The sequence below is a fragment of the Schistocerca nitens genome, chromosome 1, assembly GCF_023898315.1.
Source record: "Schistocerca nitens isolate TAMUIC-IGC-003100 chromosome 1, iqSchNite1.1, whole genome shotgun sequence".
Classification (NCBI taxonomy): domain Eukaryota; kingdom Metazoa; phylum Arthropoda; class Insecta; order Orthoptera; family Acrididae; genus Schistocerca; species Schistocerca nitens.
In genome coordinates, this window is record NC_064614.1 from 985,213,475 (window position 1) to 985,229,458 (window position 15,984).

Genomic DNA, 15,984 nt, shown 5'->3' on the forward strand with positions numbered 1-15,984 from the left:
GGTATTAGGCCGTTACACTCCAAGCAATAAATTCGTTAACACTCCAAATCCGACAAACATGACAGAGGCAGCTACTAACGTACGGTAAATTGATAGGGAGACTACCGAACAACCCGAACCGCAGGTTGCTCTATCCCGCCCCTACTCCACAAGGGAAAAACGGACCACCCAATTTATAAACAACCACCTTCCCGTGGGTGGGCAAACGGAGAAGAATGGTGGGACGACCGCAAAGCAAACGGCTGGTGTCCTCACCAAGAAAACAAGTAGAATTTAACAAGAGTAAATCAAACAACATATCACCAATCACTTCTAATAAACTGCGATTTCTCGAGAAGACCTGGTGCAGCACCCCCCCAAATCGCTCTCCGAACCGTCCGCTGCCAGCCGCTTCAACGGACGCAGGAAGGCGCGCCGATCTCCCGTCTCACGGCGTCGCAGCTCGCACCTGCCAGACCGATGTCGTGGGTTGACTCCTGTTGCTCTCGTGTTGACCACGAAATCACTACCCATCGCTATACGCCGCGGCCCACTGGACTCACGTGGCGACTTCACATGCGCCGACGCTCAAGACAGACAAGTCATTTGTCTCAGTGCGCGACCGACCAACCGACTGATCCAATCGCCAATGACCCTTGCCTGAGCAAACTCGAGCAGACTCGGGGCCTCACGCGCAGACTCAGACGCAGGAACTAAGCACCGACCGGGCGACCACTCGCTGAGTTCTCTTGTGGTGGAGTGGAAAGACTCTCTTTTTGCCGGCTTTAAAGGTTGATCCGAACGACAGACATACTAGCTGTTGTGGATTGGCAAGAGAGCCAACCTACGAATTTTAGAGGAAGCCGAAAGGCACGCGTTTTAGCTCACGCAGGCTGGCGTGAGGTCTGGAACAGGACAAGGAAATTAGAACTTAGAAAAAAGGAGGTAACTAGTGGAATACTTAACTTTATTCCATTAATGTTGAACGTAGCTCTTGTCTGTACATTATTTACAGTATCAATAGTAACTGAACATGGCGCCTTGCTAGGTCGTAGCAAATGACGTAGCTGAAGGCTATGCTAACTATCGTCTCGGCAAATGAGAGCGTATTTTGTCAGTGAACCATCGCTAGCAAAGTCGGTTGTACAACTGGGGCGAGTGCTAGGAAGTCTTTCTAGACCTGCCGTGTGGCGGCGCTCAGTCGCAATCTCTGATAGTGGCGACACGCGGGTCCGACGTATACTAACGGACCGCGGCCGATTTAAAGGCTACCACCTAGCAAGTGTGGTGTCTGGCGGTGACACCACACTAGCACTCCGAACGACAGACAGACACTAACTGCCTAACAAATGCGGACGAGATACACACTAGCAAGCTGGGGACGAGAGACTGACCCAGACTGAGTGACTGGCGAGTTTTTTTTTTTTCCTTTATTGACTTTCAATTCCCCCAGAAGGGGGCGGGCTGGCAGCAGCTTAGTACGCTGCTCTACAGCCTACAGACTTTTTGACTGGCGAGCTCATATCTCCCCTTAAATGTATGTGAATAGGCAACCTTTCCCCTTTCCCACCAAAGCTGCGATTTCCACAGTGGCGCCACCCCCAGAAACGGAGGGCGACTGCTTCACACTACGCGCTGTGGCGCGCTCTTCAAAACAGCAACTTTTACCACGGCTCACACACGTTACAGTTTTTAGGCCCACAGCCACAGACACATAGATGTCGAAACATGTCTGGGTAAATACGTTGTGTTTTGCGTGATGAGAGTTTAAAAATTCCCAACTTTAGTTAGCATAAAATGAAAAAAAAAGAATTCAACAGGCGGTTCTGTTCTGAACAGGATGATTCTCTCTGAACATATGCAAATTTCTAAGGTGCAGAAAATTTTTGTCACAAATGAAGGAATCAACCAAAATCATCTCACTTTAGCTAGAAATACAAAAGACCGTAATTATTTGGGATTGTTCCATGATTTTGTGAGTGAGAATACTTCATTCAGGTGCCAAATTACTATAATATCCCAGGCGTAATGAAGTAAAAGGTTTATATTGTCACGAGTCCGTAGAAATATTGGAACACGTGAGGCAATACGAACCCTACGACTTACCTTAGAAGAAAGATTAAGAATAGGCAAACCTACATTTCTAGCATTTGTAGACTTAGAGAAAGCGTTTGACAATGTTGACTAGAATACTCTCTTTCAAATGCTGAAGGTGGCAGGGGTAAAACACAGCGAGCAAAAGGCTATTTACAATTTGTACAGTAACCAGATGGCAGTTATAAGAGTCGAGGGGCATGAAAGGGAAGCAGTGGTTGGGAAGGCAGTGAGACAGGGTTGTAGCCTACCCCCGATGTTATTCAATCTGTATATTGAGCAAGCAGAAAAAAAAATCGGAGTAGGAATTAAAATCCATGGAGAAGAAGTAAAAACTTTGAGGGGCGACGATGAAGTTGTAATTCTGTCAGAGACAGCAAATGACCTGCAAGAGCAGCTGAACGAAATGGACAGTGTTTTGAAAGGAGGATATAAGATGAACATCAATAAAAGCTAAACGAGGATAATGGAATATAGTCGAATTAAGGCGGGTGATACTGAGGGAATTAGATTAGGAAATGAGACACTGAAAGTAGTAAAGGAGTTTTGCTATTTGGGGAGCAAAATAACTGATGATGGTCGAAGTAGAGAGGATATAAAATGTAGACTGGCAATGGCAAGGAAAGCATTTCTGAAGAAGAGAAATTTGTTAACATCGAGTATTGCTTTAAGTATCAGGAAGTCGTTTCTGAAAGTATTTGTATGGAGTGTAGCCATGTATGGAAGCGAAACGTGGACGATAAATAGTTTGGACGAGAAGAGAATAGAAGCTTTCGAAATGTGCTTCTACAGAAGAATGCTGAAGATTAGATGGGTAGATCACATAACTAATGAGGAGGTATTGAATAGAATTGGGGAGGAGTTTGTGGCACAACTTGATTAGAAGAAGGGATCGGTTGGTGGGACATGTTCTGAGGCATCAAGGGATGACCAATGTAGTATTGGAGGGTAGCTTGGAGGGTAAAAATCGTAGAGGGAGACCAAGAGATGAATACGCTAAGCAGGTTCAGAAGGATGTAGGCTGCAGTAGGTACTGGGAGATGAAGCAGCTTGCACAGGATGGAGTAGCATGGAGAGCTGCATCAAACCAGTCTCAGGACTGAAGGCCACAACAACAACAACATTGCCACGAGCATGTAAAAAGTATTTCCAATTATTAATTCCTTTGAATAGTTATAGTTAATTAGTTTATATGTATACGGCATGGTTACTTTTCTATGCTATCCCGAAGTGAACATCAACTCTGAAACCCAGCATGTGAAACGATACGGACTGTGAATGGAAACTCTCACTGTGATTGCTGTGTAGGATGCTGTAACTGCGCAGAGACCGGAAAGAATGGTAGGTGATGGTGTCGGATCATCGATATCAGGACCAGGCATGAGTGCGCCGTGGCTCGGTAGAAGCTAGCTTTCTATGTGCCCGAAGGCGCTAGTAAAACGTCATTAACAAGCAAGCTTTCACTTTTCCAAAATACACTGTGACTTCACTGACAGATACCATCTATGGCAGTGGACATGCATGTGTCGCGCCGTCTCGATCGTAGCAGTTGTGGAGGTGCATACTCGGTGCCTTGCTATGTCCCGGCACACTGGCCACAGTTCGGCCGATACTGTCTGCGTTTGATGTTAGCAGTGTGTGGCAATGGGTTACCAGACAGCCCTCACTCATATCGTAAATTGTGCCTCGGTAAACGCCCACTGGCCCCGCAAGGAGCCTGCGCCCTCGGAATGCGTCAGACTGCAGTCTCCGACAGCTGTAAGGCCGCTACATCAGAGCAGTCTACAGGAACTGAAGACGGGCGGCGGCCGCAGTACGTCACTCCCCGATGACGATTGTTGGCTGCTCCCTGACTCAACCAGTGAAGACTCCAGAAGGTCTGATAGTGCTGTTAAGCCTCCAGAAGGCCTGATCGTGTCACCCACAACCTCCCATCACTCTTCTCTCACACGGCTGCACTGCGGTCTCCTGTGGCAAAGTCCTCCTGGTAGGCCTCATTGTCCCGTCGGAGTTCGAAGATGGTCTCCACGGAGGACAGACCAACACAGTCCTACACCACAGGGTGGTCGCCTGCTAACTGAGTATACAGAATAAGAGTAATTTTATACAGGAACTGTCTCGCATTCATTGCCACTGTGACGCTGTGATGACGTCACTTGACCTGTTTCTCTTGGTTGCTTAGCTTTCAGGACGCTTCGGCTGAAGGTCAAAGGTATCTTAATTCCGCCTTTGAGAAGCAGAGGTGGACGTAGTTTGCAGCGTTGGTACTCTGAATAATCGGTCTTATGCCCGACTTATGACCTGCTACTGCACTCTGCGCGGCCAGCACAGTGACGGCATCCAGCTCTCTGATGTCATTCTGCTATATTGGCCTTTTGGACACCGAGCTCTTAGGTGTATAGTAATGTGGGTGCATTACATGTAACATCAGCAGTATTTCCTTGATGGTATTTCCGCCCAGCGATTGTGTGCTGAACTGCTTCGCTCACTTCACGTTATCGAAAAAAGACTTCTAAAATTCTTCTACATTTCCAAGATGATTTCTTCGCAGAAAGGATATTTAAACGTAAAGTTTCGCTCATCAAGGTGCTACCCAAATATTACTTTTTGCTAAAGAGAAGACTTTGAAAAGCATTTTTCACTATGGAGTTTCAAAATTATCAGGTAACAGCAAATATATTTCACACTGATTTTAATAATCCTCATTTCAATGATTTCTAGACCAAAATTGATCTGTAAGTATTTAACGGCGTTGACTTTGGCCGCATTTTACATTCTGGAAATACGTGTACTAACATGAATAAACACATTGCACAAGAAATTAAAAACCCCACAGTGATTAAAACAGTTGTTCAGAAAAGACCAAAAATATCATTAATTATTGATGAGAGCACAACAGACTGTTTTCATCTTTAGTAATTTAGTTACGAACTAAACTCCGCGACACGAGCGCCCAAAAATATTTTCATTGATATACTTGAGCTAAATACTGCTGTTGCCGAATGGCTTTGTAAGATATTGCCAAATTATTTATAATCCATGGCATTTTTTAATGAGATCCTGACAGAGTATTATTTCAGTTGCAACAGATGGAGTAGCAGTCATGATGGGAAGAAAATGAGTTTTCACATTAATGAAGCAGCATTTCCTACAGACTTTAGTACGACATTGTACTCACCATAAACTTCAGTTTTCAATTGGAAGCTACTTCCCATCACACGTGAATCCCTTCAGGTTTTTTCTTGATAATTTGCGAACAAAAAGCAGCAATGCATGCATAAAGATTTTGACAATCACTTATCTTTCGTCTGCGTCACGTAAGGTGTGGAGAAATTCTATCACTTTAGGTGTGATCAGTGGTGTTGTTCTCATGAACACAAATCGTGATATGTAGAGTGGAACATGTACGATTAGTCCGCAATCACGTTTGGTAACACGATAGGGCACTGCAAATGTAACTGTTGTGGAACCGACAATCACACATTGTTGTACTGTAGTGATGCTGTTCAAGCTGACTGAAACGGGCAGTGTAAACACCGGAATTTTATTAAATATGAATGCCAAACAGCAAATACTGTCTATGAGTGGGCCTGTGTGATGTAATGAACAATGTGAAAAACTGCTACCGTCTTGGAGTTACAGTATTGATGTCTGAACTACGCCTGCTGCTGGGCTTTGGTGAAAATTTAACATTGTAAGAACCGCCAACAATAACACTGGACACTGAAACTGTTACCTAAGAATATGAACGTTTTCAGTTTTAAAATAAAACTTCATTTATGTGTATTTACGTTTTCTGAAATGGTAAAAATGCATTTGTTATTTGACATGATTGCAAACATTTGTCGTACAACTGTTTTATATTTCCGCCGCCGGTGTCGTGGATGGCGATATCAAGATACTGAGCCTGAGATTACCACTGGGGATCTTTCCTAAGCTAGAGGCTCAATCAAACAAGACCAAACCCTCAGCTAACGTGAGAGCAGCTTCTCATCCTAGACAAAATATTACTTCCGGAAAACTGTGAAATATGAAAATTTGCTGGAATATTCCATTCTGCTGCAAATTTATGTCAATCATGCCTGCCCTTGATCCATAGCGATAATATTATTCAATGTATAGCTTTGTTTATGTAATTCCGAAAGACACTATTTCTGTTTCCAAAATTTCACATCAACAGGCTTTAAAAAACTCTGTGTAAGTCACATAGGAATCATTTATAGCATGCAGTACTTGGTTTCTATAGGTCATGGCAGAATGTAAGACAAGAAGATGTCCCATGGAAGCTTAATTCACTCTTACGATATTCAGTAAATGCTCACGAAATTTAGAAAAGTCTGTAAAATGTAACGTATAATTGAGGCATTTCTTTCCACACTACAGAATGGTGTTATTAATGACGATTCTCATAAATAACAGTCTGCAGTGTGTAAACTTTCATTCAAAACCGAGATTATTTCTTTTATGGATGTAGCTTATTTTAGCCTAAATGTGATCTATTCGTTATTGTACCTGATTTATTTGTGTGTTAACACATCAGTAACAGTAATCACATATTTTGAACATCCAATTATATTCCCTACATTGTCAGTTCCCATTCAGTCAAGACTAGTATCAAAGTAGTATAATACTGAACCTATAAAGAAAGATTTTAAAACTAATTGTGATAAGAAATAAGCAAAACTAGAATGATGGCAGACAGGTTTACAAGTGGAATTATCTGTCCCCATGAGGGCTTTTCAGCATTTCAAAATAATGTTTTTAAAAATTCAATATATTATGGAAAAAGGTAAACAACATTTCTGGTCTTTCAGCGTATGTCTAACACTCTAGAGTTGCCGTGCAGTTAATCTGAATCTGTTATAATAATCTTAGTTGCTCACTGTAGCTTCGTAAATAACGAAAATGTTAACTTGTTTTTCAGTTACAGGAAAAGATATAAGAGTGTGTGAAATACCACTATCCTGTAACGAAATTAATACTAAAAAATATACGATGTTAGCACTATCAGCCGAAGTGGAGAAACTACTGTAATATTTTCACTGTCTGCCTACTGAAATGGTGGTTTCTCGTTTGATCCACCACGATATCATTAACCCATGCAGCTCTCGTGCCGCGCGGGGTAGCCGCAAGGTCTGAGGCGCCTTGCACGGTCCGCGCCGCTCGCCCCGTCAAAGGTTCCTCCCTCAGGGATGGGTGTCTGTGTCGTCCTTAGCGTAAGTTACTTTAAGTTAGATTAAATAGTATGTAAGCTTAGGGATCGATGACCTCAGCAGTTTGGTCCCATAAGACCTTACCATAAATATCCAAAATTTTGCAGCGCTCCTGCGGCAAACAGGAACTACGTGCTCAGAATGATGCAGTGCTACTTGAAATAAACGGAAGTGAAAGAAAAATTTGTGGTGTTTCAGTTCTTTGGTTTTTGCAATAATCGTGTGCTTTTGTGCTGCAGCTAAGACCTATCTTATTTTATGTAATTAGCGATAGTGACAGTTGTATATTAGATACTATAAAGTATATAGAAGGTTGTATACATGGAAGAACCCTGGAGATACTAAAAGGTATCAGATAGATTATATAATGGTAAGACAGAGATTTAGGAACCAGGTTTTAAATTGTAAGACATTTCCAGGGCAGATGTGGACTCTGACCATAATCTATTGCTTATGACCTGTAGATTAAAACTGAATAAACTACAAAAAGGTGGGAATTTAAGGAGATGGGACCTGGATAAACTGACTAAACCAGAGGTTGTACAGAGTTTCACGGAGAGCATAAGGGAACAATTGACAGGAATGGAGGTAAGAAATACAGTAGAAGAGGAATGGGTAGCTTTGAGGGATGAAGAAGTGAAGGCAGCAGAGGATCAAATAGGTAAAAGGACGAGGGCTAGTAGAAATCCTTGGGTAACAGAAGAAATATAGAATTTATTTGATGAAAGGAGAAAATATAAAAATGCAGTAAATGAAGCAGGCAAAAAGGAATACAAACGTCTCAAAAATGAGATCGACAGGAAGTGCAAAATGGCTAAGCAGGGATGGCTAGAGGACAAATGTAAGGATGTAGAGGCTTTTCTCACTAGGGGTAAGATAGATACTGCCTACAGGAAAATTAAAGAGACCTTTGGAGATAAGTGAACCACTTGTATGAACATCAAGAGCTCAGATGGAAACCCAGTTCTAAGCAAAGTAGGGAAAGCAGAAAGGTGGGAGGAGTATATAGAGGGTCTATACAAGGGCGATGTACTTGAGGACAATATTATGGAAATGGAAGAGGATGTAGATGAAGATGAAATGGGAGATACGATACTGCGTTAAGAGTTTGACAGAGCACTGAAAGACCTGAGTCGAAACAAGGCCTCGGAGTAGACAACATTCCATTGGAACTACTGACGGCCTTGGGAGAGCCAGTCCTGACAAAACTCTACCATCTGGTGAGCAAGATATGTGAAACAGGTGAAATACCCTCAGACTTCAAGAAGAATATAATAATTTCAATCCCAAAGAAAGCAGGTGTTGACAGATTTGAAAATTACCGGACAATCAGTTTAATAAGCCACAGCTGCAAAATACTAACATGAATTCTTTACAGACGAATGGAAAAACTAGTAGAAGCCGGCCTCGGGGAAGATCAGTTTGGATTCCGTAGAAATACTGGAACACGTGAGGCAATACTGACCTTACGACTTACCTTAGAAGAAAGATTAAGAAAAGGCAAACCTACGTTTTTAGCATTTGTAGACTTAGAGAAAGCTTTTGACAATGTTGAATGGAATACTCTCTTTCAAATTCTAAAGGTGGCAGAAGTAAAATACAGGGAGCGAAAGGCTATTTACAATTTGTACAGAAACCAGATGGCAGTTATAAGAGTCGAGGGACGTGAAAGGGAAGCAGCGGTTGGGAAGGGAGTAAGACAGGGTTGTAGCCTCTCCCCGATGTTATTCAATCTGTATATTGAGCAAGCAGTAAAGGAAACAAAAGAAAAATTCGGAGTAGGTATTAAAATCCATGGAGAAGAAATAAAAACTTTGAGGTTCGCCGATGACATTGTAATTCTGTCAGAGACAGCAAAGGACTTGGAAGAGCAGTTGAACGGAATGGATGGTGTCTTGAAGGGAGGATACAAGATGAACATCAACAAAAGCAAAACGAGGATAATGGAAAGTAGTCGAATTAAGTCGGGTGATGTTGAGGGTATTAGATTAGGAAATGAGACACTTAAAGTAGTAAAGGAGTTTTGCTATTTGGGGAGCAAAATAACCGATGATGGTCGAAGTAGAGAGGATATAAAATGTAGACTGGCAATGGCAAGGAAAGCGTTTCTGAAGAAGAGAAATTTGTTAACATCGAGTATAGATTTAAGTGTCAGGAAGTCATTTCTGAAAGTATTTGTATGGAGTGTAGCAATGTATGGAAGTGAAACATGGACGGTAAATAGTTTGGACAAGAAGAGAATAGAAGCTTTCGAAATGTGGTGCTACAGAAAAATGCTGAAGATTAGATGGGTAGATCACATAACTAATGAGGAGGTACTGAATAGGATTGCGGAGAAGAGGAGTTTGTGGCACAACTTGACCAGAAGAAGGGATCGGTTGGTAGGACATGTTCTGAGGCATCAAGGGATCACCAATTTAGTATTGGAGGGCATCGTAGAGGGTAAAAATCGTAGGGGGAGACCAAGAGATGAATACACTAAGCAGATTCAGAAGGATGTAGGTTGCAGTAGGTACTGGGATATGAAGAAGCTTATTTTTATATCGTTCATAGATGTACCTATAGTGTCCTTTTATTTTATGTATATGTTGTGTTTCTCTACACGTTTTATGCTGCTTTTGTCAGGAGTATATAAGTTAAGGTACCTAAGTTTTTCACCTCAAATTAATTTTGAACCGTTAAAGACAATTGTAACCTATTTTCTCCTAGACGAACAGTGACCGAGGGCTCATCAAACAAACAGAAATGCGTTCTCAGAACCTCTTTAATAACGGAGATGGGGCATCAACGTATTTCAAATAGTGATATGCTGTTTCTTGCCACCACAGTTGCAGATCTCGATGAGGCAAATTCGGTGATACCTCTTCTGTAGATCCAACACGAAATCACGAAGTATAAATACATTGAGCATAGGGATTTTTGTCGTATGCTGCTACCATTAAACGGTGCACTATACCTAGGTTTGCGTCGGTCTCCAAGGAAAATCGGGCTCTCAAGAGAATAGACATGTGGTGTTTAGGCTACTATCAGTGGTAACCTGTCTTGATGGGAAAGGTCTGTTGTATGTCGCCTTTCGAAGAAGTTAACAAAAGTGCAGAAGAATGACTGACTACGTAGATCCTGTTTGTTATGAGGAAAGCTGCAATACATTTACAGTGTTCTGCACATAAAACATCCACATAGTCGATCTGTTAACGATTTTCAATAGTGCAGTGTCATTTACTAACTGGTAATTCATCGACGTACTTTCAATGTATGGCGAGTGCCACCAAAATACTTCAAGATCAGCATAACTGTATGCAGAACCATTCCCAGGTAGATGCTGTCCCATTCCTCAATACCGTAAAAAGACTTTGTGTGACTGGAAATTTGCCCCAGGAAAATACATGCAAGGGAAGACTGCTAACAACGAAGCAAAGTAGCGGACTTGCATCTGTTACGTGAAATCGGCCTATATCACTTGTCGTCAAATATAAAAAGAGGTTGGCATCAGCCAAAGAAGCGTTCTACGTATTATTCTCTCAGATATTTTTCTATATAGAGAACTAAATGACAGTAATTTTCAACATCGTTTTGAATACTGACAGTGGACTCTCCAGTACGACAGTAGTTCTGTGGAGAAAGTATTGTTTATTGATGAGGCTACGTTCAGAAATCAACGAAATATGAGTCTGAGAAGCATGCACTGCTGATCGACGGAAAATCGACATTGACTTCGGCAGGTGTTCAACGAACAAACAGCGGTGTGGTGTGAGGTAATCGGAAGGATATGTTAAATCGAGGTTTGTTAATCCTGTGGCAAAGAAACCGTATCCCCATTAATAAAAAACAAGAGTTGATATCTGCATTTCACTATCAAAGAATTTGCGAGAAAGCATTTTGTTTGTTTCATAAGCACCTGGGCACTTTTCGTCCTGGCGATAGCGGATTACTGTCTTTCACGAATCTAAAGTAAGAAGGGGCTACTGTTGTCCGTGTGTAGTGTTGTTACCAGCGTCAGATGTCGGAGTGCTCGTACGAAACAGCTTTATCAGAACTTGACAGAATTCGTAAGGTGCCTCATTGTAGGCCTACGTTTGGCCGCCTGGTCAGATCGTACCACATCAAGATCCAGCACATCGTAACCCCTCCACATACGCAACTGCCATCCGACAACAGCTAACGGACTCCCTGCAATGTTCTGTGTCATCCCATACCACTGATCAGAGACTAGCAGTAGGTGGGCTTCATAATTACTGTCCCATGCGTATGCTGCCGTCTATACCACAACACAAACGTTTGCGTTTGATGTGGTTCCGCAACCAGGTAGCATGGACTGCCGATGAAAAGCGTCGCATGTTCACTGCCCCTGATGGTTACTGCTGGCGAATACGATGGGGACCTAGGAAGAGTTCCCGTTCTTCCAATGTTTTGGAGAGGTGCAGCGGTATTTCTCCTGGCATGATGAGTGGGGAGCCGTCAGGCATCTCTTCAGGTCACAACTGGTTGTGTTTTATGGAACTCTAAATCGTCCTGTTGTAAGTCACGGACATAGTCACCATGTTTTATCCGTCATGCGACAATGCATTTTTTCAACAGGGCAGTGCTCGTCCTTACATGACATTTCTCCGTATGAACTGTCTGCGTGATGTGAGATACTTCCATGCCTATTAAGATCCCCAGGTCTGTTACTGATGGAACATGAGTAGGACCAGCTCGGACGCCAACCCCGTCTCAGAGGCAGTATCCAGGATATCAAGAACCAGTTACATCAGTTGTGGGTCATCTAGACTCAGGAGAGGATACAGTTGCGTTATGACACCGTTCCCAACCGAATCAGTTCATGCATCCGCGGCAAGAGGGAGTACAACGACGTAGTGAAAAGTGAGTTCATACCGTCAATCTTTTATACATTTAACTCGATTTTGTGATCTGCCGGAATATCGTATACCAAATCAATCTATAAGGTTCCATTTCGTTTCTTTCTCCCTTTCTGGGTGCTTCACTTTTTCTGTCAGGCAGTCCAAATACACTGCTGGCCATCGTAAATGTAACACCAAGAAAGACAAGAGGTAGCACAACAAAATTTATTTTGTAGTTAACATGTTGACCAAGTATCAAATGATTACGTTTACAGACGTCTGTGACATGTGGTTCCTGCCAGAATCAGTAGCCAGAGTAGCCGCCATTGTTGGAGATCACCGCTGCCATGAGTCTCGGCATTGAGTCAAAGAGATGTTGGATGTGTTCCTGGGGTACAGCAGCCCAAGCAGCTTCCACACGTTGCCAAAGATCATCTGGTGTGGCAGCTGGGGATGTAATCTGGCTCAAATGGTTCAAATGGCTCTGAGCACTATGGGACTCAACATCTTAGGTCATAAGTCCCCTAGAACTTAGAACTACTTAAACCTAACTAACCTAAGGACATCACACACATCCATGCCCGAGGCAGGATTCGAACCTGCGACCGTAGCAGTCGCGCGGTTCCGGACTGCAGCGCCAGAACCACTAGACCACCGCGGCCGGTGTAATCTGGGTCACTCGTTGAGCAACCATGGACCACATGTTTTCTATCGGCGAAAGATCCGGAGAGCGAGCCGGCCAGGGAAGCAATTCAATCTGGTTATTGACGAAGAACCTTTGGACAATGCGTGCCACGTGTGGTCGCGCATTATCCTGTTGAAATATGGCTGTGGCCGAGCCCTGAAGGTAAGGAAGTACAACTGGCTCCAGCACCTCGGATATGTAGCGCCGGCTATTTAAAGTACCGGCAATGCGTACTAGAGGCGTGCGTGAGTAATATCCAATACCGCCCCATACCATAATACCCGGTGCAAGACCAGTGTGGCGGTGCATAATGCAGCTGTCTAGCATCCTCTCTCCACGGTGTCTCCACACTCGAATCCGACCATCGTGATGCTGCAGACAGAAGCGTGCCTCATCAGTAAAGACAACGTCATTCCATTCTGCCGTCCACATCCGTCTGTCATCACACCATTGGCGACGGAGACGTCTGTGGTTCTGCGTCAATGGTAGACGAAGCAATGGACGTCTTGCGGACAGACCACTCTGCTGTAAACGGCGTCGAATGGTACGCACAGACACTGGATGATGCGTTACAGACGCAATGTGCTGTGCTATGGTTCGGGATGTCACTGAGCGATCCGTCACTGCCATGCGCACAATTTGCCTATCAGCACGTGCAGTGGTGCACCGAGGTGAATGCAATCGACCACGTCGGTCCGTCGTACCCTCCTGCATCCAACGGTCACATATCCGCATTACAGTTGTTTGGTTTTGTCCAACACGACTAGCGATTTCTCTGTATGATAATCCACAATCTCGGTAAGCCACTATCCTTCCTCTGTCGAACTCGGATACTTGATCAAAAGACGTTCGCTGTTGTCTACGAGGCATAACTGATCGTCTTGTGAAACAACCACAAGGTAAACACACGTGCCGAACGTACACTCGTCGAAATCGCCAAGCCTTAAATGGCGCTATGAGGTGGCGCCACAGGCGCGCGTGATGTGCGTCTGCGCTGAAATTCTAATCAGTTGCATATCTCATCGCTGCAAACTCATGGTGTAAATTTCACTTGATTCGGATGCTTCCTTCAGGGTGTTGCATTTACGGTGGCCAGCAGTGTAAAAGGACCGTGACTCGGTGTCTTGGCTAAATGAGAGAAGGTAATGCAGTCGTGATTTTAGGCTAGAGTGGGGAAGTTCAACAGTCTCTTTTAGGAGCAAAATTCACGTAACATCGTGGAGTAGTCGCTCACGGAGAAGGAGAAGTGGCGCGGAGCCGTGAAGTAGACTTGCCCACTGAAGGCCCGCTCAGTCCATTTGGGAGCGCGCAGACGATGCGCCGGCGATGGGTGCGCGGCGCGCTTACCCGCTCTATCGGAGCCGGAGTGCCCGACGCCGTAAATCGGCGACGCCCGCTGCCCGCCTCACGCACCCCGGAGATGAGCCGTCGGAGGCTAAAAGCGGCCGCCGCCGACCCCTCCCTGCCGTGCCATTAGCCATTAGCCTCGCGTGCTCTGCGACTTCTGTGGCACTGCCTTTTTCTAAAGGAACCGCTAGAACCAGTAGGTGAGCCAATGAACCACGGAATAAAACTACTTAGGGAGTACTGAAGTACTCGTATCTGACATTTCCGTCAGAAACAACACTCTTCCATTTTTATCAAAAGCCTTAGCCTTGCCTGAAGTCACAATCCTATAAACTAAGCTAGCGATTTAAACGCTGCGTGTCGGCTGAGCTGCCGATTCCAGTGTCTTGCGAGGTGGCGGCAACTTGAGAAACAGGTGGCCAGTGTGTGAGAGTGCACTGAGAGGAACATGCGCTGGTCCTAACGGGGAATAAGGATGCTGTCGCCCAACCTCAGAACAGAGTGCTACATGAATATGATTGCATTACACTAGCGACCAGCCCCGGCGTTCGTTGGACAGTCCCAAGTATCTACTGTTGGTTGACAGTGTGGTGCCCTCAGCGGCTCAGCATTCGTTGCTGGGTACGGGCTTGGCGACTGCGGGGTCCCTGAGCTGGGACTGGTAAACACCGCTAGTTTCCTGCCACCGTAAGCTTTGGGCAAGCTTCAGCGGCCTCCATGCGATGCGACGGTGGAACGTTGAGTGTTTCAGGAAACGGGGACCTTGGCTTGAAACGCGTACGTTTCATATGCATTCATTACCAGCGATGGCGAGGCATGACAGAATCTCTGACCAGAGAGTTATTTATCGTGGCTAGTCTGCGCTTGACCGCGCGAGACGACAGTTGCGAGTTGCAGTCTGTCTGTAGTAGAAGTCGGATACAGTTGTGTGTGGCGAGTCGGCATGCGTCCGCGGTGTGCTCTGCCCACGAGTCTGGTCAGGAATGTGGTGGACGATATGTATATTATTATTGAAGGTAATGAAGCAGCATTGCGCTCAGCTAATAACGTGTGTTAATTGTAATTAATCTGTTCAAGAAATGCCCCAGTAATAATTTTTTTATAAAGTAAATCTCTTAAAGAAAAGTAATCATTTCAATTTAAAGAATTTTTCCACTTTTTAAAGAAAAAGATTCATTTCAAGTTAAATAATATTTCCTATGCATTCCCTCCAAGAATCAAAATTAAATATGGGCCAGAATTGCACGGAGCTGTGCCGAAAAATAAGAACAGATATAGATGCAGTTTTACTGAGGTAAGAATTTGTCAGGTTTAATTATTTCACAGGGCCGAAGGTCAGCGCAGCTGCCCTTATAAGATTTATCAGGTTTAATTATTTGTGTTAAGATGTTACATACAGTTCTTGGTTCAGTATTTAATTAACACTATTATTGACTTTTAATGAGCAAACATCTTAACGTTAATTTTGTGGGGACTTTACATTTGGGCCATTATTGTTCTTTAATTTTGCAAGGAGGTTACGCTTGGCTCAATTTTATTATTCAGTTTTGTGGGAAGACAACATTTAACTTAACATTGACTTTCATATTGTTGCTGGGAGGCTACAATTTCACTATTATTGACTTTTAAAATTTTTGTGGGGAGGTTACAGGCTTAACCATTCGGATCGCGAGAGTGGTAAAACTCTCCACAAAAACCCTTCAGTCACAAGGTGTGTTGCGCGCCCGTGAGATGTATGGCTGTTGTTGCGAATATACATTAGTGGGCAACCTCTGGGGAACCTGCCCCACCTCACTTGTATAAGACGACTCGAACATTTTCCTCC

General features: G+C 43.9%; 1 protein-coding gene across 1 annotated transcript in view; it reads left to right on the forward strand.

Annotated features, from left to right (window-relative positions):
* The window catches only part of LOC126217302 (atherin-like), a 135,672-nt gene extending 121,383 nt beyond the window's left edge, over window positions 1-14,289 (forward strand). Inside the window, exon 4 of the mRNA XM_049942110.1 lies at window positions 14,039-14,289. Coding sequence (XP_049798067.1) covers window positions 14,039-14,289 — 251 coding nt within the window. The remainder of the gene's footprint in view (window positions 1-14,038) is intronic.
* Window positions 14,290-15,984: the final 1,695 nt, after the last annotated feature.